The sequence below is a fragment of the Peromyscus leucopus genome, chromosome 1 (assembly GCF_004664715.2).
Source record: "Peromyscus leucopus breed LL Stock chromosome 1, UCI_PerLeu_2.1, whole genome shotgun sequence".
NCBI classification, from domain to species: Eukaryota; Metazoa; Chordata; class Mammalia; order Rodentia; family Cricetidae; genus Peromyscus; species Peromyscus leucopus.
The window spans coordinates 166386601-166410756 of NC_051063.1; the positions used below are offsets into that span (position 1 = coordinate 166386601).

Below are 24156 nucleotides of genomic sequence, written 5' to 3' on the forward strand. Positions count from 1 at the left end.
AGATTCCAGTGTTCCTGTGGGTGACCCCAGTACTTAGTCTGCAACTCCTTAAAAGGTCAAACTGATGCTAGGTGGCTCAACGTGGCCAGTATAATCCATACTAACCCAAATGTACCTCTTGGCTGGCCAGTTGTCATGGGAACAAAGATCCCTCAAGCGAACAGGACTTGGCAGGTGCTTACCCTAAAGACTGACTCCCTCCCAGAGCTCTGGGGAGCCCACTCTCCACCACCTTTCCTTTCTTGGACCCACAGCACCATGTGTCTGCCCCCAGGCGGCTTCCTCAGACAGTCCCATTAGGACACTTCTTCCCTCCAAGTCTCTCAGTTTCCTTACACTGTGACTTCACTGACAGTCTTTATCCTCCACACTGCTTGGTGCAAGGCCATGAATCACACAGGTGGCTGCTGGGGACTGGACTCGGGGCTTCTGGGAGAGCAGTGTGCACTGTCAGCTGCTAGCTTGTTATTCGGGATCTATCCTGGAAACTGAGTCAGGTCCTCAAGCTTGCTGAGCAAGCTCGCCTGCTACTGCAGGGCCAGCCCCGTCTGACGGCATCCTTGGTGTACATGCTGTGATTACTGCTGGTTCGTCGTCTTTCTCCTGCTGCCAATGGGAACAGTAACAGCCTCCGGCTCAACACGGCACGGCGCTTGTGTCTCCACTCCTGGTCTTGCCAAGCGGATGTACTTGTAAATATTACTAGTTACCTTTGGTGTGGCTTCACCGTTCTGTCAGAGGTGGGCTCACTCTGTAGCCTAGGCCAACCTCAAACTTACAGCAATCCTTCTGCCTCAGCCTCCCAAACGCCGGGACTGCGGTCTGACTTCCTTCTCTTAGGCTGGGCACATCCCGTGGCGCTTCGGTCTCGGCCTTTGGACTGGTCTCGGTTGCCCTATGACTTCCCTGAGCCCCTCTCCAAGACAAGACGCACAGGCCACAGGAAGTTCTGCACTTTATTTGTGCCCACAACCCCTGGATGATCAGCCCCACTAGACGCGACCCTTCCCCAACACCTGCACGAACACTGATTCTCTCCAGAGCTAAGATGACCCCTAGTTACCCACTACAGCCACCCTCCTCTCCCTTGGCCGGCTCTCCTGCTCCGAGGACCTGGCTCCTCCCCTTGGCTGCCTTCTCTTGGTGTTCCACGTCCCTGCCTTAAAACCCTCCCTCCCTGACTAGTCCTCATCAGCTACTCTGAGTGGCTTCCTGCCTTACCTCCATGCCAGGCCGGCAACCCCCCACACCCAACTAAGGACTACCTGCAAAAAACACACTTGCTTTAGCCTCCAGAAACCAGGGATCAGGCTGGATCCTCAAATTCCCTGAGGGCCCTGGTTCCTCAGTTGCACTGAAGGGGTACAGAAACTGACTAAGCCAAATGACCCACAATGGGGGTAGGTGGGAAACTCCACACATGGATGGATAGGAGAGTGGAAGGGGGGGCTGGAATAAAGCTGGAAGCAGAGGGAGCCTGGGCCTGCCCCCTAGGTGCTGCGGGTCCTCTGGCTTCGGGCCTTGTACACCTCGATTAGCAGGTCCTTCACGTACTGGATCTCCCGCTCCACTGACTCGGCCCGCTCCCTGAGCTCCCGGTTCCGGGCCTCCAGCCCCTGACACTCGCCCTCCAGGGCCTCGCCCTCTGCCCGCTTCCTCTGGCGGTACCTGAGAGCCGCTGACTTGTTCTGATCTCTCTTCTTCTGCTTGCGGTCCCCTCGGGTGCTGGCAGGACTAGGGTAGGGGGCTGGGCGGGGCGGTGAAGGCAGAGGGGCCAGAGGAGGCGGCGGCTGCTGGGGGACAGGCAGGGTTGCCAAGCCTGCATCCCCTGGACCAGCATCACTGCGGCAGTAGACAGCCAGCAGGTCCAGGGTATCCAGAGCAGGGGGCTGAGGGAGGTCAAAGGTGGGCAGGGGCAGGGGCAGGGGCAGGGCGGGTGCTGGTGGCGGTGGCGGGGAGGGTGGTGGGAGGAGTGGGGCATCCAGGAAGAAGTCTTCCATCTGTTCTAGCTCCTTCTTGAGCAGGGATGCCATGGCTTCCAGGTCAGGGGGGGCTGGAGAGGGTGGGGGGAGGGTCCCTGGGGGCAGAGGGGCCTCCAGAGGGAGGAGGGCCGTGAAGTCAACCCGCTCTGTCATCCAATCAGAGAAGCCGTCACCTGAGGATGGAAGGGGTACATAAAAGGCCCCTGAGGTCTGTCCTTTACCCACCTGATGCTCACTCCTGTCCCATTCACTCAATGTGACAAGTGACCAGCTAGCCAGCCATCAAATCTATACATCTGTCAGCAGACCAGTAAGTCAGGGCAGAAATCAGTGAGCCAGGCAACCAACACACCCACACCCACTAACTAGTCAAGCAGTCAACAGACCGACTAGCTTACCCACCAAGCCACTAACTAATGAATTAACCAACTAATCAGTGAGCCATAGAATCTACCAACAAACAAACCAGGCACCAATAGCCAGCCAATCATACAACAAACCAACCAACCAACCAGTCAACCATAGTTTACCAAACAACCAACAAACTGACCCACTAAAAGTGAATGAGGCAACCAACCAATCAGCCAATCATCCAGTTCAGTAGCCAACCAAGTAACCCATGAAGTAGGCAATGAACCAGTGAACCAGAGTTCACCAGCCAACAATCAGCTAACCCACTAACCAATGAACCAGTCAACCAACCAACCAGCCAATCAAACAGTTCACCAGACAACTTGTTGATAAACTAATTAACTCACTAATCAATAAGCCAATCAATGAGTCAAATCAGTCAACCAATCAAGTCAGCCAATCAACCAATTAATTTACCAACTAACCAATGAAATAATCAGCCAACCACTCAGTGAAGCAGCCAACCAACTAATGATCCACCCACAAAAGTCAGCTGTTGTTTCTATAACCATTCTCTTTTCTGTAGGGCTGATGGACGGCACCCACCCCCCACCTATGTTTTCTCTCATTGACTCATTTATTCACTTATTTATTTATTTGAGATAGGGTTTCATGTAGTCCAGGTTGGCCTTGGACCTGCTCTGTAGCTGAGGACAGTTTTAAACTTCAGGTCCTTCTGCCTCTCTCCCAGGGTGCTGCTCTCTCTCTCTCTCTCTCTCTCTCTCTCTCTCTCTCTCTCCTCTCTCTCTCTCACACACACACACACACACACACACACACACACACACACACACACACACACACACACTCCATCTATTCATTCTTGTTTTCTGTTTTTGAGAAGCCTAGGTTGGCCTGCAACTCGTGGGCTCAAGAGGATGAGAAGCCCCTTGAACAGGGGAACCACAGGCTTGTGCCACCAGGGGCAGCAACTCATTAATTACTGAAATCCCGGCCTGGGCCAAGCATCTGTTGTACAGTCACAAGAGACTGCTGTCTGCCCGAGTCTCTTATCACGCTCCTTTCTTCTCATCCCCCAGCCCTCGGTTCAGATGCTGTCTAAGGAGAAGGCTACGGGACTTCTCAGCTAGGTCTTCCGTCACTTCCGGCTCAGTGCTGTTTTCCACTTCTGTCTCTTGTGTTTTCTGATGTTCCATGAGCTTAGGGATCCCTTGAACCCTGAACACCTACAACCGCGCTGGGCACACTGCGGCCCTCAGCACCGATCTCGCGAATGAATGAATTCTTCCCTTTTCTGCCCCCTCCCCCGCCTCCAGCATCCTTACCTGCCAGGGGCTCTCCCCCCCCTGGAAGCCCGCCCTCCAGGGCTCCCCCAAGGACCTCGTAGGGGCCCAGGGGGGCAGGGGCCAGGGGGAGTTTCCCATAGTCTACGAGCCAGCCCAGCCCGCTAGCTGGGAGCAGGGCCCTGTCCAGCTCCAGCCCCAGGGTCGCCAGGAGTGACATGGCTGAGGCGCAGGCGCAGGGCACCGATGGCAATGGAGGCCACACCAGCAGCGGGGCGGCAGCTTGGGAGACTGTTCAGCTGGGTGAAGACGGGCACCAAGACCAAGGTGGCGGACCTGTGAGGGAGACAGGGGGTGGGGTGGGGTGGGTCACTGCCGCTTGACCCACAGGCCGCTCACACTTCCCTTCTCTCCCCAGATTCCAGAGAGCCACACATTCCCGCGGGGAGCCTGGACACGGAAGCCCAGCGCAGGGGTGACGCCAGCCCCTCCTGCCCTCCTCAGCTCCTGCTCATCACAAGTGTGGCTCCCAAGGGAGCCCCCTAGCCAGGCCCCTTCTGCATCAGTGTTTCCACTAGGTTCCATTCCCTTTGCAGTCCACCGACCCCACAGGGGTGCCCTTCATCAGTGCCACACTCTCCAGTGCCACTCTCCCCCTAAGTTTCAGGTGACTTCCACAGACACTACACGAAGCCCCGCCCTCCACTAGCCCGTCCCCAGAGGCCGCCCGCGGCCCTAGCTCCGCCTCCTTCCTAAAGGCGTTCCTAAGCCTTGTCCTCCCTGTCAATCTACGCCAGTCCCCGCCCTAGAAGGTCCCTGATTGGAGGGGAGCTGGGCCTGAGTCAGCGCCTCAAAGAACCCGGGCCGTCTAAACCCCACCCTCCCTTTCCGCCTGTCAGCCAAGCATCAAAGCGCACGCTCAGTCCCTGAAAGCCGTCCACTGTGGCGTCACTAGTGCGCATGTTTAGCTGACTACCGGCTGCCCTTCCTTGTTCAGGCCTCGGGTGGGCTAGTGCGCGTGCGCAACAGGGTGTGTGCCGCATCCTGGGAGTGGAGGGAGGAAAAGGATCTGGGAAGTAGCGCGCAGGCGCGCGAGCCGACCCTAAGCCTCCCCCACTGCCCCTCCAGCTCTCCGGAAGCACACCCTCCCCCACGGCTCGAGCCAAGTGCGCATGCTCAGCGGGCCCGCCGGCCACCTTCCCCCTCTTCTGCGCCTGCGCGGCCGTGGTTCCGCTCTCGGCCTCCCCACCCCCCGCGAGGTCGGCCAGTGAAGCCCCGCGAGCTCTGGGAAAGGGCGGGAAAGGCGGTTGGAGAGGGAGGGGCGAGCGGTTACTCACTCCATGGCTGCGGAAAGAAGAGGCGACGGCGGCGGCGGCGGCCTCGGCTGAACGATCGGTGGGAGCAGAGAGTGCTGGCGCGGTGAGCGCGGGGACAGGGCCGGGGCACGACGGGATCACGGCTACAGAGCCATGGCGGAGGCCGAGCGGGCGGAGGCGGCGTGGCGGGAGCGTTAGAGGAATGGTTCTGAGACGATCGAGAATGAGGCGGCCCCGGGGCCTGGCGACAAATATACTGGGGGCGGCGCAGCGCGGGCGCCTGGATCCCTCCGCGCCCCGCCCCCGCGTGGCCCCGACGGGGCGGTGGCGACCCCGGGCCGCCATGCCGCCCGGACCCTCCGGACGCACGCCTCGTGCGGAGGGCTGGGGCTCGATCTCCTGGTTTGATGGGATCCTACCCCATCTCTCACACACCCGCAGTCAGCGCCTCTCGTTCTCTCTCCCTGGTTCGCGAATTTGCCACCAGTCCCCAACCGATGTCTCCCCCCGAGAGCCTTCGTGGGTCGCGCCTGTCGTGGGGTGGCGGCGAGCTGAAGCTAGCTGAGGCTTCAGGGCCGAGTTGAAAGCAGGAACAGCAAGATATTGTCCCCAAAATGTTTGTAGATAGGTGTATAAACGTACAAATGGAGCAGCTATGGAAACTAGGCCACGAATTCCTCATCACAGGGCGCCTAGTTCAACTTTTTTTTTTTTTAAACATATATATATTGTGTGTGTGTGTGTGTGTGGTTAGAGGACCAACTCTCAGGAGTCGCTTCTCCCACCATGCGGTCCCAGACTTGGAACTCGGTCAAAATGTTTGGCAGCCTTGACCCCCTGAGTCACTTCACCTCCTTCTTCTGTTCGGTGTGTTTTGTTTTAGTTAAGAACCCTGGGATGAGCTCTCCGTCTCTCCACCCAAACCCTTAGCCATCAACGTTCATCTGGTGATGTGTGTGGCCCACCTCCCAGGGTTTCTCTTTGCCATCTTACTCTAGTTCTCATTGTTCAGGCTGGTGCTCAGCCCTGCTGGCCTCTTAGCTCTCATCAGATGGCTCCTTGTTTTGCCCCTTGCTCTGACTTCCTTTCAGTCCTTGGTCTCTTGCTGAGCCCACTAGATAATTGTCTCCTGGCCCTGTCTAAAATAGGACGTTTATTTCCCATTCAGTGTAAGAAGCCCTCTTGTCCTTCCCCGGGCTGGTGCATGAGCTGTGTTTCCTACCCCGTGGCCATCTATCTGTATCTGTATGTTTGTGGCAGCTGAGAGACTGAATCCACATCCAAACTGGGGGTGAAGATGGAGCTCAGTAGAATGCTTGGACATAAACTGGGGTTGGTGCTACCTGTAATGCCAGCGTTTGGGAGATGGAAGCAGAAGGACTCATGAGTTCAAGCTGTTTTTAAGAAAGCAAAGATTAGCCGGGCGGTGGTGGTGCACGCCTTTAATCCCAGCACTCGGGAGGCAGAGCCAGGCGGATCTCTGTGAGTTCGAGGCCAGCCTGGTCTCCAAAGTGAGTTCCAGGAAAGGCGCAAAGCTACACAGAGAAACCCTGTCTCGAAAAACCAAAGAAAAAAAGAAAGAAAAAAAAAGAAAGCAAAGATTAAAGGCCAGGCCTGAGCCGCTGAGTGATCGCTCAAGTGGTAGTCTCTGAACTTGGCGATCTGAGACCTGTCCTCAGGACCTGTGTGGTGGGAGGAGAAAGTTGTCCTCTGACCTCCCTGCACTTGAGTGGTGGCATGTCTGCATACTGAATACGAGTGTGATTTGTAAAAAGTTCAAGGCTTGCGTGGACGAGAAAGTGAGTTCTTGGCCCATCTAGGGAATTTACCAAAAAAAAAAAAAAAAAAATTATAATGGGCTGGGGTTGTAGGTCTGTGGTAGAGTGCTGCTTTCGAGGTCCTGGGTTCCATCCCTGGTATTGGAAAAGAAGAAAAAAGCAGGTGGGCAAAGCTGATTTTGAAAATTACAAGAAGGAAGAAGTCCTTGGGAGCTGACCATCTTCCCTTGGAGTGAGCACTCGTGTCCGCTGCCTGTGTATGAGCACAGGTTCTGTAGCCACGTGTCCCACTTGCCACTATGGGGCTGTGGTAAGTCTGTGTGGAGTGTGCTTAAGCTGGTCGCTGAGAGAAAGGCTGCTACAAATACAGAAGTGGATGTGTTCTGTCTCCACGGCTTGCCTTCAAAATATCACCGGTCTTCCACTTTTTTCTCTTTTCTTGTGGTATGCATTAGGGATTGGATTTGGATGCCTTGTATTGAATAGGCCAAGCCCTCTTGTACTGAGCTACATCTCCACCCCATAGAGGTGTGTGTGTTGTGTGTGTTTTGTTTTGAGAGTCTCTTGCATTCCACACTGGCCTTGAACTTGGCTGTGTAGCTGAGGATGGCCTTGCACTACTGAGTCTTCTTGCCTTTACCTCCCAAGTGCTGAGATGACAGGTGTGCACCCTACCTTTGTAGGTGATGCTGGGATAGACCCAAGGGCTTCCTGCATGCTTCATCCCTGGTCCCTTTCCCAGAGGTGTTTTATTCTTGAGACAGTATACTATGTTGCAGTGCCCATGGTGCTCTTAGTTTTGGTTTCTTGAGACAGGGTCTCTCTGTGTAGCCCTGGCTATCCTGGAACTTGCTCTGTAGACCAGGCTGGCCTCGAACTCATAGAGGCATGCCAACACCGCCCAGCAATTTGGTATTTTAAAGTAAACTTTTGGAATAATCAGAGGTTGCAAAGACAGCACAGAAACACAAAGTCCTGTGGGGAGCCAGGAGCAAGGGTGGAGCTGCTTGGAACTCTTTTCTGGTGCGGAGGGGCCTGAGCTGAGGAGTGAGGAGGCTGGTTGCAGGCAGTTGCATCAGCCCTGGCTCTGATGGGTAGGAAGGGGTGAGGGAATTCTCTGGGGGCCACAGAGCACCTGGCAACAGCTCCCGGGTAACAAAGCCCTGGGTAGGAGGTCCCAGAGCAGCAGTGGGGAGGGGTACTTGGAGGGGTGTGCCTGGGCAGAACCCAGAGAATCTGGGGCTTTGGGCTAAGAAGAAAGCCTGGCATCCCAGAGGCCCCTAACTTGGAAACCAAGACTGAGGAAAAGGGGGAAAGAATTGTGCATGACCACAGTTGTCCTTGATAGAGCAGGGTTCCCCGCCCTGCCAGGGTCCCGTGAGTCCTCAAACCCAGGCCATTACCTAGGTTGGTTCTTTGCTTCAGTTGCCAGATGCTACCCATACCAGCCTGCCCCAGAGGAGACATACTTTACCTGATCTGCTTTTTAATTTTTGGTTAGTATGCAAAGAGAGGTTTCATTGTGACACTTCCTATATGTCTTTGTTCTTGTCCACCCAGCTGCTTCCCTCATTACCTGTACTGTTGCAGCAAGCCCTGGTTTCCCAATTGAGGGAACAACAGCCCTATGTGATAGAAAAGGCTTGGGCTTTTTGGTGCCTGTGGCTAAGGGTTGGTCCGCCTGCTTGTGTCTTGGTTTCCATCTGCAGAGCAGGGTGAGCACCGGCCCGTCAGTTGACAATATGAGTGCATGGGGCATCATGGCTGGCTGTTTGCCGACTGAGAGGACCCACCTGGTACAGGGAGGTGATGAGTTCATCAGCACACACTGCAGTGCGTGGGACTAAGGGTGCGGCCGAGGGAAAGCTCTTCCAGGAGCTCAGGGTCTGGTGGAGCTTCCCTTCCTGCCCCCACCACACTTGTACATTCTGACCTGCCTAACGGACGGATGTCTGTGTACATGACCATCTCCTCCAGTACACAGAGGACAAGGTCAGGACTTTGTTTTCCCAGAATCCTCCCCACAGCCCCCAGCACTGGGCCACCACCCACACACACCAATAGTCAGCAATGCCATAATCCCCACACAGTGCTGGGGAGCAAGTTAAGCCATGTCACTAAGGCCAGGGGGCAGGGGTTGGAGGTGGGCGTCCTGGCAAACAAGGGCCCGAAGGCCAAGGCCAGCTCAGCTGGGGAAAGGGCAGTGCCACGTGGCCAGGTGCTCAGAGTTCTCCAGAGGCCGCCTTTGTAACTCATCACCACCGCTTCTGCGCCAGCTCCCGCGTTGTGGGTGTCACCTGTACTGGTTTATCCCCCCTTGCTGCTATGACAGGTGGAACTTAAAAGACTTGGACAGCGTACACTTGCCACCTTAGAATTCTGGAGGTCCCCAGGGGTCCTGGCCATACAGATATCTAGAGGTGGTCTCGTTTTTGAGGGTGTGGCCCCTTGTACCCCTCAGGCCTGCCTCTGCCTCCACACTGGCAGCTTCTCCTTCCTCTGCGCTTCCTGCTTTCCTTACAGAAGCCCTGAGTTTGCACGTTGGGCCTCCTCAGATAACCCAGGGTGACGGAGTCTGGGAGGAGCCTTCATATGACTTGTCTGCGCGGAATGCTTTGCCAGTGGGACAGTGTCCACAGGCCGGGGACTGGTGTGGGTGAATCTTGGGTGGCCATCATCCAACCTGTGTCATCCAGGAGCTACATACATACCCTTAGCCTGAGTAGAGGGAAAGACCAGGGGAGACGGGTAGCAGTTGACACTAGTGTTCTGGAACTCAGAAGCCAGTCCTGATCACTGTGTGCTTGGAACCTTGGTGAAGAAAACAGGGACAGTGACGGCGACTTCAGGGCAGTGATGGTAGAGGGTTAGTTGTGAACAGGCCCAGGCGTCAGGACTAAGCTGTTCCAGAGGGACAGGAGGGCCCTCTTGAGCACCCCAATCACACCTGAAAGGGATTGCTGATTGAGCTGGGCAGCTGCTGAGTTGATAGGGAATATGGAGGTCTAGATTTTGTCTGAGGTTCAAGTTTAGACTATTGGCAAGTACTTGAGAAGAACTTGAATTCCCCACCAATTTGTGTCTGGTCCCTTGGAGCTTTAGCGTGGGGGGTTGAAGTCTACATTCTCTGTGGCTGCACCGCATTCCAGAGTTGCTGAGAACTTTTGTGAGGAGGGACCTGCAGGACAGGACATGGGGAACAAGTGACTGCTAGGAGGGGTCCTTTACCCTTTCTGCCCCTTAGCTGCCTTCTGTGCCCCAACAGATGCCACCTCCTACAAAGGTGAGGGGACTTTCAGTCAGCAGAGGTCAGTGGTGACCTGGGGCTTTCTCTGGGTTGTATGCTAATGGGGCCATGAGCTCTCCTGGGATTGGTTAGATGATATTGGCTTGATTATTTTGGAGGTTGCTCTCTATTGAGATATAATGCACAGTGGTCCTATCATTGTAGTGTGTCGTATTCTCTGCAGCCTTGCCTGGGTGGTAGTACCATGAGATGTTGCTTTGTGCCGCAAGCTGGGTCGGAGGGACTGCTATAGCCCTTTGCACTCGACAGTGCTAGAGTTACCAGCGGGAGCCCTGCCATGGCCTGCAGGAGTGCCTCATCACAGAAGAAAGGAACTGGGCCTGAACACAGCAGAAGAGTTTGGCCTGCGGGGACAGATAGGAACCGAGGGGAGAAGACAGGTGTGAGCCACACTGCAAAGACCTCAGGAGCTCTGGATTCCTTGCTGCCCCTCACGGGTGGGCAGACCCCACTCCCTGGGAGACACTGAGAGGTCAGGATGCCAGGTCTTCTCAGCAGGGCTATCTATCCACAGCAGGTGGGGACAGGAGGTGCTCTGTTTCTGCTGAGTTGGGTTTGAGAGTGGCACCTAAGCAGATCTGGGGTGTCGTGGGGGAGGACCGGAAGACTGGAGGTGTCTCATGATGGGTAGGGTGGAAATGGGAAAATGTCTTGTAGGAGAGGTTCAGCAGGCAGCTGCTGAAGTTCTCTTGGCTTCGGTGGGACAGTAACAGGCTCCCACCTCATTTGCTGGGAGATCGTCACACAGGGTGGTGGCACGGGCTTTGTGACTGACCTTGGCTCTTGGAGGTGGAGACAGCTGGAGTGGCTAATTTTGAGGCCCTGGCAACTTTGAGACTATCAAAAATACAAATTTTTAAAGGGCTAAGGGTATTGCTTAGTTCGGGGATAGGGCCCTCTTGGCATACAAGGCACTGGTTCTTCTCCCAGAGCTACAGCAGGGGGGCGGGGGCCTGCCCTTGGCCTGAAGCCTGCTATCACTCGATCCCCAGAGAAACCATCCCATATAGCCTGGGTGAGCCCTGCCTCTGTCACTGCCTCTTCAGAAAACTGTTGGCTGAGAGAAGGGCTAGGGGGGTGCATAGTGAAAAAGGAGCCCCTGAGCACTCTGTGGTACTTCTGGTATTCACTCAGATGACCAGACCATTTCAGCCCCTTTCCTCCCCGCTGGCCTGCCTAGCATCTGGTCTTTGCTCTTAGGACTCAGTTCCAAGCAGAGCTGTATGGTACTGTGCTGCCTGCCCTCTGCCCCCATTGTTTGTTTGTTTAGAGGCAAGGTCTTGCTGTGGAGCCCAGGTTGACCTCAGACTTTGAGCAATCTTCCTGTCTCAGCCTCCCAAGTGCTGGAAATAATGCATACACTTCGGCAGGCTTCCTTACTCTTTCTGAGGCTAATGTATTCCATGGATGGATGTGTCAGGTCTGTTTCATTGGTTTTGATGAACTAATGAACGGTGTTACTGCCCTGGGGGTACATGTGCAAGGCAAGCTTATGTTGTGGTGCCAAGGCATGGGTGCCTTGTTGAAAGGAACTGACCTTAAGGCACTTCCATTTTGTTTACAAAGTGGCTGCCACACCCTACAGCATCATAATTCATCTCTTCTGTGGCCACCCTAGTGGTTGTGAAATGGAACGTTTTTGTGGTCTGTCATGGATTTTCAGGAGGCTGGTAGTGATGAAAATTCCCAAGGAATTTGCCTAAAATGACGTGGTGACCTGAGACCACCACCCCTTCCCACCTTGAGTAGCTTAGCTTCTCTACGGTCTCCTCTCCTTAACAGTGGGCCCTTATAATAGCTTCCTGGACTCTTCCTTAACAGTGCTCTGGGGAAGCCTGACGCTAGCTACCTCCTGGAGCTTCTGGACTGTTGTTAGCAGAACTTGGCATTGTTTTGTCAGTGTATTGTCCTGTAGCTCTAAAGGACGGGTAGTTGGCTGGAGGAGTGGGTTTATTTTGCTTGGGAAAACCTTGCCCTGGGTGGCATTTGAGATCGGGAGTAGTTGGGTTGGAAGAGACATGGACTTGGCCAAACAACGTCTTTATCTCGTTTAACACTGGGTGTTGGAGGCTGAGCTGTGCCTTGCTGTCTTTGTTGGCCACACAGGTCTGTCCTGCTTGCTGTGATGGGTGCTGAGTGGCCAGCTTGTGTTTATTGTTAATGTGTTGGTACAGTAGGGTGTGGAAGGCCTGGAGCCTCCTCTGATGGATGAGGGCATGTCTGTCAGACAGTGTGAGTGGATAAAATGTGTCCCGACTGTAGCCTGTAACAGCAGCTGGATGAAAAACAAGCTGGAAGTGGGTTTACAGGGATAGTCTGTGATACACACGCGCGCGCGCGCGCGCACACACACACACACACATACACACACACGGATTAATGAGATTTGTCCCTGGGGAGATGCTGCAGACGCTTCTTTGAGCACTGTGGGACTCCTTCCTGTGTGTGTGTGTGTGTGTGTGTGTGTGTGTGTGTGTGTGTGTATGTGTGTATGAGAGAGAGAGAGAGAGAGAGAGAGAGAGAGAGAGAGAGAGAGAGAGAGAGCGAGCGCGAGCGCGAGCGCTTTTGTGAGATGCTGTGCCCAAGGAGGCCAGAGGGCAACTCCAGCATTGTAGTGAGAGGAGGTTGTGAACCACCTGTTGTGGGTGCTGAGAACCAAACTCCTGCCCTCTGCAAGAGCAACACGTGTTCTTCTTAACTCCTCAGCCAGCTCTCCAGTCCTTTTCCTTTTTTAAACTGTCTTGCTATGTAGTCCAGGCAATCCTCCTGCCTCAGCCTCCCTATTGCTAAATTACGCTCATGAACCATTAGGCAAGGTGTGTTGGCTGTAGGAGGTAAAAGCAGGAGAGAATTTTGATTTTCATGTTTCCCTATTAAATAAAACAAAATTAAAAATGGGGTTGGGCATAGCAGAAAGTTTTTCAGTGAAAGAGAGAAACTTGCTTCAAATGAGTAGGAGCAGACACTGGACAACACCTGTGACTTTAACGGGCCACTATATGCCCTGTAGCAAGATTCGGTCTCAAAGGGTACTTCTAGAACCCTACTTGAGAACTAGGTGGGCGGTGTGCACTGTAAGGATTGCTGCTTAAGCCTGGGGTTCAAGTTCATCCTAGCCAGTGGCAGGACTCTATCTCAAAACCTTTCCTTTAACCCCTCTGCTATAGGCTCCTGGTAGATGAGCTGGCTAGGTTGAGGGGTTGGTGTCTGTTTGTCACTTGAGCTGGTGGAGGCCCTAGGGAGTGAGGAAGGATGTAATTGCTAATTAGCTGTGAACTGACTTCTGAGGTGCAGAAAGTTTCCTCTGGAGGAAGAGGGAGAAGGCTGAGGACCTGCAGGCATTAGACACACACAGGGACAGGATTTCGTCAGAGCCTCTGAAAGCCTCATGGCCTTCCTCTACCCAGTGAGACTGTGCCCGCTTCACACGGTGTCTTCCTCTACCCAGTGAGACTGTGCCCGCTTCACACGGTGTCTTCCTCTACCCAGTGAGACTGTGCCCGCTTCACACGGTGTCTTCCTCTACCCAGTGAGAGACTGTGCCCGCTTCACACGGTGTCTTCCTCTACCCAGGGAGAGACTGTGCCCGCTTCACACGGTGTCTTCCTCTACCCAGGGAGACTGTGCCCGCTTCACACGGTGTCTTCCTCTAGTGCTGTTACTGCTTGAGACCAGATCTTGTTGTCAGAGCTGGTGTTGACAGACTCTAGATTCTCTTGGCCCCCCTTTTTTCCCCTTTACTTTGACGTGATGGAAAAGTCTTAGAAGTGCACATATGGGAAAGAAATATGGTGATAGCTGGGTGCCTGCTGGCTAGGGGTGAGGAAGGAAGAGGAATGAGTGATGGCCCTTTTTCTTCCCCCTTTCCTCACCTTCCAGAATTCAAACCAACCTCCTGAGCCTTCTCCAGGGCCTCAGAAAATCCCTCCCACCCCTCGACACTTAGCATATAGGTCAGGCAGAGTTTGTGTCCAGGTCGTGTCTGTGTGGTGCTTTGTGTGCCTCAGTCAGGTCATGAATACCAACCTTGAAGTCAGTGGGGTACTACTGCTCTCCAAGGTGGGTGCTGTGCTTAGTCCTCATGGTGACATGGATGGCATTGTCATCTTGGGGAACACATCACAGTACAATTTATGTGTGTGCATGAGGAAATCAGGGCAGCTATTAGGAGTCAGTTTTCTCTGCCTTCTGAGTCCTGCAAGTGGAACTCAGGTCACACAACTTGTTGTGTTTGGACAGGGAAAGTGCAGAATGGTGCTTGCCTACATGTTTAGAAACTTTCTGGAAAAACTGGGTATGGTAGTGTTGACCTGTGATCCCAACACCCAGGGCAGCAGAATCTGTAAATTCTGGGCCAGGTCTCCATTCAGGAGACCCTAGACAGAAGCATAGGTGACAGCCTGGGTCAGTGGTGGCTTGGGACCAGTACTTTAGTATTGAACTAAGCCATGTGATCAAACCACTGGATGTGGGGAGTGCACATGCTTGTTGTGGAATAGAATATTTAACTATGTAAAGATGTGTTGCTTTTGTTTATGCTGCATTTGTTTAACTGTGTGAGGCTTGTGTTGCTGTTACACCTTGCCTGCCTAAGGCACCTGATTGGTCTAATAAAAAACTGAACAGCCAATAGCTAGGCAGAGGAGGGATAGGCAGGGCTGGTGGACAGAGAGCAAAGGGGAGCCAGACAGCTAGCCGCAGGCCAGCAGCAGAGGGCCAGACAGACAGGCAAGCAGATTGAGGTAAATGTGCCTCAGGGCAGCACATAGATTAATAGAAATAGGGCACTTAAATTTGGTTTTTCAAGACAGGGTTTCTCTGTGTAGTTTTGGTGCCTGTCCTGGATCTCGCTCTGTAGACCAGGCTGGCCTCGAACTCACAGAGATCTGCCTGTCTCTGTCTTCCGGGAACCCGGATTAAAGGCGTGGGCCACTGCCCGGTGGGTTACTTTAAAGAAAAACAAACAAACAAAAGCTAGCTAGAAACAAGCCTAAGTGAAGGCCAAGCATCCATAATTATTAAGTCTTTGTGTCATGATTCAGGGGCTGGCGGTCCAAAAAGCCTGTTACACATGCTTGTAGAGGGCAGAGGTCCATGTGGGGTCTCTTCCTCCACCTTATTGAGACTGGGTCTCCCACTGGATCTGGTCTCCGCTCTGGTCTGGCCATCTACACAGGTTGCCTCAGCCCTTCCCAGCTAGGAGGCACTGCCTGCTTTGCACTGAAGGAACCGTGGAGCTGATTTGTTCCCCAAGGGTTAGAGGAGGAACATGGTTCCAAGGAGATCTGGCACATTGTGGGGGTCACATTGTGGGGATCGGTGTGGCCCAGCCCCCTAGGGATCAGTTTCCCTCCGTCCCTTTTTAAATTGATTGTTATTGTATGTACATTGGTGTTTTGCCTGCATGTTTGTCTGTAAGGGTGTAGGATCCCCTGGAACAGGGGTTACAGACAGGTGTGAGCCACCGTGTGGTTACTGGGAATTCAACTCAGGTCCTCTGGAAGAGCAGCCAGTGCTCTTAACCTTACTGAGCCATCTCTCCAAACTCCAGGTTCCCCCTTTTCTTGCCTCTGCCTTCTCTCCTCCTTCCCTCTCTGGTGACCTTTGGTCCTGCCATTAATCTTTTCCTGCAGACTTTTATTTTGTCTCAGCAAGGCAAAACTTCTGGTTAGAAGGGTGTTCCACTCACAAAAGCAGCAGCAGAAGAGCAAGCACCCTAGTTTTGTTTTTTTAAAGACATGATCTCATGTAGTCTAGGCTGGTCTCAAGTTCACTGTGTAGCTGGCAGACCTTGAGCCCTTGTTCCTCCTGATTCCACCTTCTAAGTGCTGGAAAGTACAAGCGTGTGCCACTATGTCCATCTTGTTAGAGTTCTTAAAACTATTAACTGTCCTGCACCAGAAGGTTCCCAGAGAGCTGCTGCCCAGTCCTTCCCTGGCTCTGCATTGTCATAGCACCACCTGGTGGCCACTGGCTGTATGCCAAAACAAAACCTGTTCAGTTTTTTTCCACAGCTAGCACCTGACGGGGATCTGATTTCCATCCATTCTTTAATACCCTTACTTTTTCAGATGGAAAACCTGAGGTACCGTGGCAACCTTAAGACTCAGATCCCGGGGCTAGGACTGGGTTTCAGGTGGGCTCTGGGCCTGCTCCTTGACTTGGGTTCAGTGATAGCTTGGGTACTGTAAGAAGTGGGGGCAGCAGGAGTCTGGGGTAAGGATGCCATCGGGGCTTCCATCTGCACTGTATGGCTGGCCTGGCCTCTGCTGTATTCCCTTGAAGAGGTTAGTTACAGCCTCTACCCTCTTTGATCCTGTTTTCCACTCAGGAAGGTTCCTGTCGAGTGGTGCTCTGGCTAGTGCTGTGAGGTAACGTGGCAGTTAGCAGCTCTTGTTCAGACTAGCCACGAGCACTTACACAGTGCCCAGAACAAAACACAGATGCCATCATCCTTGGTCAGTTGGTCGCAGATAGCTTATTGCTGCTGAGGTCTCTTGGTGGACAGTGCTTACTGTGCATATGAAGATATATGGCCCTGGTGAAGCAGCAGCCACACCTGATTCTTGAACACTTTGTGTGTGCAGGCACACGCCCCCCCCCCCATCTCCAGCTTCTTCTTGACCCCACACTAGACTTCCCAACTGTGCCTCTTGTTAAATGAGCTCTGTTCTGCACATGGCCTCTCCTCGGTTCCCTCTGGCGACTCACTGACCACCATGGGTGAGGGGTCAAACCAGCACAAATGGAGTGACATCATTGTGACCCAGCTTCCTGACTTGTGACCTCTTCTTCCTCCTCTGTAGTTGGTTGGTTTTGTTTTGTTTCTGGCTTTTGTTTTGTTTTACTCTCTGCTCTTGGGGGCCAACCACCCAGCTCCCAAATAAATACATTGAGACTTATTCTTGCTTATGAGTGCCCGGCCTTAGCTTGGCTTGTTTCTAGCCAAGCTAGAAACGTTTTTTTGTTTGTTTGTTTGTTTGTTTGTTTTTTTAGATTTATTTATTATGTATGCAGCATGTATGACCAGAAGAGGGCATGAATGACCAGAAGAGGGCACCAGATGGTTGTGAGCCACCATGTGGTTGCTGGGAATTGAACTCAGGACCTCTGGAAGAGCAGTCAGTGCTCTTAACCTCTGAGCCATCTCTCCAGCCACTAGAAACAAGTTTCTTAACTTATCCCATCCACCTTTTGTCTCTGGGCTTTTACCTTTCTCTATTCTATATACCTCTCTTTCCCTCTTACTCCGTGGCTGGCCCTTGAAGTCCTCTTCTCCTTTTCTCTCTCCTCCCCCCTTGCTCTTCTCTGTTCTCTAGATTTCTACTATATATTCATTCTCTCTGCCTGGCAGCGCAGCCTGTCCCTCTCCTGCCTCCCTAGTGACCATTCCGCTCTTGATTAGACCATCGGGTGTTTTAGACAGACACAGTAACACAGCTTCACAGAGTTCAACAAATGCAACATAAAAGAATGCAACACGTCTTAAAGTAATGTTCCACAATGCTCTACTGAGGGACCTGTGTGATAGCCTTGGGTACAGATGGGTCATCCGGAGCTATCTCCATCTTGAGCTCATCTTGTGTATGTCAAGTCCTTTAGCCACATAAGGCACACGCTTCTTCTAGAACATGCTAGTGATAGCTGTTGCTTTGAGCACAGCACTGCTACCACAGTGAGTGCTCAGCTTTCACGTGGATGACTATGCAGGTGGAATTTGTTTGTGTTTCACCACTTGGGTTCAAAGGACAAGCCCTAACTCCCTGCTTAGGGTAGTGTTGAGTGTGAAAAGTAGTATGAGTGACTTTGGTAGGCCAGCTGTAAGTCAGCACACAGATGATCAGGAAGCAAGAAGGACCTTCCACTGCCATTAAGGCTCAAATCAGAAATCCCAGCACTCAGGAGGCAGGAGCAAGGCAGCCGGCATGGCTCAGAAAACTAACCAAGACATGGGTGGAAGGAGGTTGTGGAACTGGGAACAAGGCTGGTGACTGGGGGCTGGGGAGAATGCAGCAGCCTAGGCTACTCCTGCCTCAGCGTGACTGTCTAGCCCATAGGCCATGTTGTGAGCCTGTTACCAGGAGCTGGCTGCTTCCTTTCCCCTGGGCTCTCTTAGGAGCCTCTCCTGTGGTGAAGATGGATGGCCTGCAGCTAAAGGGGCTTCGAGGCTTAGTGGGTCATCACTTGCTCAATGAGTCAGGCCCTGGCTGTGCTTATCTCTGTCCCCAGCAGTCAAGTTCCTGACCTGGCTCATCACCCCACCTTCCTCCCAGTACATTGCTTCCAGCTTCCTCTCCAGTTTCGCCCCTCACTTGTCAGGCCCTGTATTATGGTGTAGAGGCAGAGGCAAGCAGGCCTCTGAGCTGGTGCTGTGTCATGGACTGGCAGGAGAGCCACGTACATAGTGAGTTCCAGGCTATGTAGTGAGGACTCATCTAAAAAACAAACAAACAAAAAGTCTGAGTCATTGGCATGGTGTTTGTGGCTGTGCCAGCACTGGTGCCAGTAACCAGGACCATCGGCTCCCGGTGTTCGACGGGACTTGGGTGGCCCTCTGCTTTCAGTCTGGACCTCACCCACGGTGCTGCATACTGGCAGCTGTCCTAGCAGAGACGGTGTGGGTAGCCAAGCCGTCAGCATCCCAGGAGGATTGTGTCATGGACTGACTGGCAGGAGAGCCATGTACCAGGTGCAACTGAGTGCCTGTCTGAAACCAGGGAAGCTCACCCGAATCATGAGGGTCACCCCTGTGGTCTCCACCACCACCAGTTACATCAGCACAGACTAGTGGGTACCTATTCCGGGAACTTGGGTTCCCGCCATATGTCCTGGCACTGTGGTCTGAGCTGGGGACTTTAAATAGTGTCACAACACCTTAGCACCATGGAAACTTGACATAGTTTTTTAGTAACTACAAACTTTCTATAAATGAGAAATCTCAGCTGCAGTTTATAGCAAAAGCTTTCCACTGAGTTCTTAAGAACTGAGATATGAAGCATAGTTGATTGGGTGCGTGGGCAGCTTTAACTCCTCCAGTCCAGGTGCTCACCAGTGAGGAAGTCGCTGTCGTGCCAGAGTTGTCTGGGTGCTAACAGGGCTCCAGTGGACCTGCTATGGCCTTTTCAGAGTGAAATAACACTCCTTCCCCAGAAGCTCCTGTAAGCTCAAGGGGCAGGACCAGAGTTCAGAGCAGGCCTTAGCTGTGTTCAGTGAAGGAAAATGGAACCCGACTTGGCTTCCTCCTGAGTCCCATCTCCCTTCTGTGCACTGTCCACAGACCCATCTCTCCCAGGACTGCTGTGGGGCCAGGGAAAGAGAATACCACATGGTGCTGCCCCCAAAGTAGGGCAGGGGCTGCTGCCCAGAAGCCTCCGGGCTGCTGTTGTGGTTCTTGTCACGGCCTGATGACTCACTGAGCAGGCCCACGGTTTACTAAATTCATAGTAAACCCGAGGTTAGCCACACTGGGTCTTCTTCAGAGCTTCACAGCTGAACATTGGCTCTTACTCTGAAAATGTCCCAGAGACAGCAAGCACCCCAAATCATGTCTTCATGTCAGCTGCTCAGCACCGGGACTGAGCTCAGAGAGGCTTAATGTTGTTGTTAGTGCTGAGAGGAGGACCGGGTCACTCGGATCTGCTGCACTTGACATGTGTTTGTTTCCTCCGGCTGTTGTCAAACCTACCATAGACTTAGGGCTTCCGAACAGCGGGCCAGGGGGGAGGGTAGGTACAGCAGTATGTGCCTGTAATCCCTCCACTGGAAAGACTCGGGCAAAGGGATTGTAAGGTTGAAGCTATTCTGAGCTTCATAGTGAGACCCTGTCCCAGAGAACAAAAGGTCAGTGGCTGGGGGGTGGCTTGATCAATAGAGTGATTACCACACAAGCATGAAGACCTGAGGTCAGTCCCCAGCACCCCCATGAAAAAGCTGGACATAGTGGCCAGTGCTAGAATCTCAGTGCAGGAGAGGTGTTGGCAGGTGGGTCCCTGGAGCTTTCTGGCCAGCCAGCCAGCCTAACTTAATTGGCGAGTTGTAGGTCCCAGTGAATCTCTCTCTCAAAAGATAGATAATAACCGAGAAAGACATGTCATTACCACACAGTTTGGAAGCTGTGGTGCTTCTCTGCTATGGAATGAGCCTTTGGGCAGTGCTGCCCACAAAAGGGATGGGGTACCTATCGCCTCAAGAGGCCACAGCAGGGGTCACACAGCTCTGAAGGGTCCATTCTGCTGCACTTGATTCCACATGGAATGTGTGTCTGGTATTGTATGAAACATTGGACTCTGCATCTCTGTCTGACTGTCCCACACCAGGCTAGGGAAGTGCCCTGTGACTCCATCAGGTCCACTGTACCAGCTTCTTCTCTCTCACCATCTGCGGGGGCCTGGGGAGATGACAAGGCTTCCGGCTGCCTCCATAGCACTGGTGGGACAGAAATCTCACCTCCCAGGTGGTGCCTGCAGCACCCTGCCGGAGCTGCTTCAGTTAGAACTTGCAGAAATCCAGCACTCTGATTGGGTGGCCTGTGGTGCTGTTGGCTTGCTGAGTGCTCCTTTCCTCTGCCCTCTCTGTCCCTTGCACCCATCACTGGTGGTGACTGCTCGCTTCCACCTAGAGGAGAACCCCAGATAACATCTGATTGTCTGATCTGGGTCTCTATTTATCCCTGAGCACTGGATGGGCTCTCATGCCCACCCCGAGTTAGGAGGGCTCAGGCCCGGGCCTGCTCTGCCCCAAGAATCAAGGGCGAGTGCTGGCAGCCTGGAAGAGCTGGTCCCGCGGGTGGTCCCACTCACTAGAGTGCCTTCTCAAGGACTGCCTCAGACCTCCTCCCTGGGAGTGGGAGCTGCACATGGCCAGGAGTACTGAACTCAGTTGGTTTGCTGGAGCTTGTTAGGTTAGCAGAGGAAGAGGCAGGGCTGCTGCCAGCTCTGTCTCCAGCCCGCTACCCTCCACACCACTGAGCTTACCTGTCCCAAACTACCATCTGACCATGTCACTTCCTCTGCTCTAGAAACCTCCCCAAGGTTGCAGACGCTGACGGATTTGCCCCAGAGTCGGAGTAGCTGCCACCCGGAGATTCCACAGCCATGAGTGGGTTTAACTTTGGAGGCACCGGGGCCCCTGCTGGCGGCTTTACATTTGGCACTGCGAAGACTGCGACCACCACAGCTGCCACTGGCTTTTCCTTCTCGACTTCCGGCACTGGAGGGTTTAATTTTGGGACTCCCAGCCAGCCGGCCGCAACCGCCCCTTCCACTGGCCTCTTCTCCCTCACCACACAGACCCCGACCACACAGACCCCGGGATTCAACTTTGGAACAACGCCTGCTTCTGGAGCGACTGGCTTCTCCCTGGGGATCAGCACCCCAAAACCCAACCTGAGTACCACAGCTGCCACACCAGCTGCAGCCAACACTGGCAGCTTTGGGCTTGGCAGTAGCACCCTTACCAATGCCATCTCAAGTGCTGGCACCTCCAGCCAGGGGACAGCCCCCACTGGCTTTGTCTTTGGGTCCTCTACCACCTCTGCTCCGTCTGCTGGCTCCACGGGGTTCTCATTCACCAGCGGCAGTGCACCCCAGCCTGGAGCGTCTGGCTTCAGCCTCGGCTCTGTGGGTAGCTCAGCCCAACCCCCAGCACTGTCTGGCTCTCCCTTCACCCCAGCCGCGCTGGTGACCACGACAGCAGGCGCGGCACAGCCAGCTGCTGCTGCACCCACTGCTGCCACCACCAGTGCAGGGGCCACACTCTTTGCCTCCATAGCGCCTGCTCCCGCCTCATCATCCAGCACTACGGTGCTGTCCCTCTCAGCTCCGGCGACAACTGCAGCCACTCCTGGTGCTGGAACTCTGGGCTTCAGCCTCAAGGCCCCTGGAGCGGCTCCTGGCACCTCCACCACCAGCACCACCACTACCACCACCACCTCCTCCGCTGCCGCCACTGCTGGCTTTGCCTTGAGCCTGAAACCCTTGGTGCCAACTGGCCCCAGTAGTGGGGCCACTAGTGGGGCTGCTGTGCCCGGCTCCGGCACCGCCGCTGGGACAACCACAAGTCCTGCCATGACCTACGCACAGCTGGAAAGCCTGATCAACAAGTGGAGCCTGGAGCTGGAGGATCAGGAGCGGCACTTCCTGCAGCAGGCCACACAGGTCAATGCCTGGGACCGCACGCTGATTGAGAATGGGGAGAAGATCACCAGTCTGCACCGCGAGGTGGAGAAGGTGAAGCTGGACCAGAAGCGGCTGGATCAGGAGCTGGACTTCATCCTATCACAGCAGAAGGAGCTGGAGGACCTGCTGAGCCCACTGGAGGAGTCGGTGAAGGAGCAGAGTGGCACCATCTACCTTCAGCATGCCGACGAGGAGCGGGAGAAGACCTTCAAGCTGGCTGAGAACATCGATGCTCAGCTCAAGCGCATGGCACAGGACCTCAAGGACATCATCGAGCACCTGAACATGGCTGGCGGCCCTGCAGACACCAGCGACCCACTGCAGCAGATCTGCAAGATCCTCAACGCACACATGGACTCCCTTCAGTGGGTGGACCAGAGCTCTGCCCTGCTGCAGAGGAGGGTGGAAGAGGCCAGCCGTGTATGTGAGGGCCGCCGCAAGGAGCAGGAGCGCAGCCTGCGCATTGCCTTCGACTAGCCCTGCGTGAATGGGAGGGGCTTCTCGGGTTACAGGGATGCTGGCTGTGTTGGGTGGGTGTGCTGTTGAGAGAGAAAAGTTCTTTGGTTTGACTTCCGGCTAGCAGAAGTTGTACAAGGCATGGCGCTCAGTGATGTAGCCTGTGTGCTCTGGAGCCAGGCATGAATGAATGTCCCTGAGCTCTGGGCCAGCATTTAAAGAACAAGGGCAGTGTTGAATTCAGTGCTGCCTCCCGGCAGCTTCAGTTCTAATCCGTCCAGCTCGTACCTCAGCCACTCCAGCATGGCTGTGACTGTGGGACAGCGCTCCAAAGGAGATGCTGGCCAAGAAGTTTACCTGGCATGGAGACACGGTGGGTTTGAAAGACCAAGGTTTCTGCATCTCTCCAGCTCCCATCTAGCCCGTGTCCTCCAGAGCTTCTGCCATACCAAGCAGACTCACAAGCAAGGCACTCTGAGCTAACAGTTGTTTTGCACTGGCTACCTCCTTCACCCCTAGATTGTAGGGCTCCTGTGGCAAGGACTGATGACCTTGGGGCCAGAGTGAGAGCAGATTTGCTTCTGGATACCCCAGTGTCAGAACTATCTTAGTCACGGTCTTGAAGGCCAGCGGTCATGTCCTGGTCTGTCTTATTTCCTGTACTCTGCTGTAGCCTTTGTGGTCCCTGATCAAATGCTGTTTTTCTAAATAAAGAAAACTGTGTGAAATCAGACCTGTTGTGAGCGTAAGGAATGAAGAAAGGTCCGAGACTCGGCAGGGCAGGGTGGGGCACAGCTGGTGGATATCTAGTCCTGGGCCCACTCTACCTCCCTGGGGCGGTGGGCTGCAGGTGCAGGAGAGAGTCCTGTCCACCTGTGTACACAAGTGCTAAGTCGTCACCCATCACTCCAGTGGGTGCCCCCGTCATTGTGATGTCATCAGTGGTGGAGACCAGGGAACTCGGGGACTTCATATGCTGGGCTCATGCCAAGCATTTGGCTGCCACTCCTACAGGACTGGGGATCCTGGACCAGCAGTCTGAAGATTCCAGAATGGGGCCACAAGTTATTTCCTTGGATCATGTTGGACTTCAAATCACAAGAGAAAGCTGGGGGGTAGGGTGAGAGCCTAGAGAGGTAGCTGCTAAGAGCACTGGCTGCTCTTCCAAGGACTCTGGTTTGATTTACAGCACCCACATGGTAGCTCACAACCATTTGTAACTCCAGTCCCAGATTATTAGGTGCCCTCTAATAATTTTGGGTACTGTGTGCAGAGATAAACATGCAGGCGAATAGTCCTATAAAGTCTCAAAGATTAGAAAAAAAAGAAAGCCTGGCATAGTGGTGAACATCCAGTAACCCCAGCACTCTGGAGTTCAAAGTTATCTTCAGCTACGTAGTCACATGAGACCTTGTCTTGGAAAAGCCACATAGAGGCAGGTCCAGTGAACTGGAAGGCTCAAATCCTGAGACCCTCAGTGGCCTTT

The 24156-nt window shown here is 53.9% G+C and overlaps 3 protein-coding genes across 5 annotated transcripts in view; 2 read left to right on the forward strand and 1 right to left on the reverse strand.

The window, feature by feature from the left end:
* Positions 1 to 938: 938 nt before the first annotated feature.
* Atf5 (activating transcription factor 5) lies at positions 939 to 5230 on the reverse strand. Its single transcript, XM_028858936.1, has 3 exons — positions 4975 to 5230; positions 3680 to 3973; positions 939 to 2155 (listed from the first exon to the last, which is right to left on the reverse strand). Exons 2-3 carry the CDS (start codon positions 3855 to 3857, stop codon positions 1491 to 1493), a joined length of 843 nt encoding a protein of 280 aa, XP_028714769.1. The 5' UTR covers positions 3858 to 3973; positions 4975 to 5230; the 3' UTR covers positions 939 to 1490.
* On the forward strand, positions 4973 to 23403 carry Nup62 (nucleoporin 62). Of its 2 annotated transcripts, none has more exons than XM_028858926.2 (2): positions 4973 to 5056; positions 21056 to 23403. In XM_028858926.2, exon 2 carries the CDS (start codon positions 21132 to 21134, stop codon positions 22689 to 22691), a length of 1560 nt encoding a protein of 519 aa, XP_028714759.1. In that variant the 5' UTR covers positions 4973 to 5056; positions 21056 to 21131; the 3' UTR covers positions 22692 to 23403. The 2 variants fall into 2 exon arrangements, with proteins under 2 accessions (XP_028714759.1, XP_037056391.1); XM_037200496.1 differs by lacking the exon at positions 4973 to 5056 and adding an exon at positions 10163 to 10510.
* Il4i1 (interleukin 4 induced 1) overlaps positions 4973 to 24156 on the forward strand; it is a 29062-nt gene continuing 9878 nt past the window's right edge. For both annotated transcript variants that reach the window (XM_037200472.1, XM_037200479.1), the window contains exon 1: positions 4973 to 5056. The gene's annotated coding sequence lies outside the window, so the exon portion shown is untranslated. The remainder of the gene's footprint in view (positions 5057 to 24156) is intronic.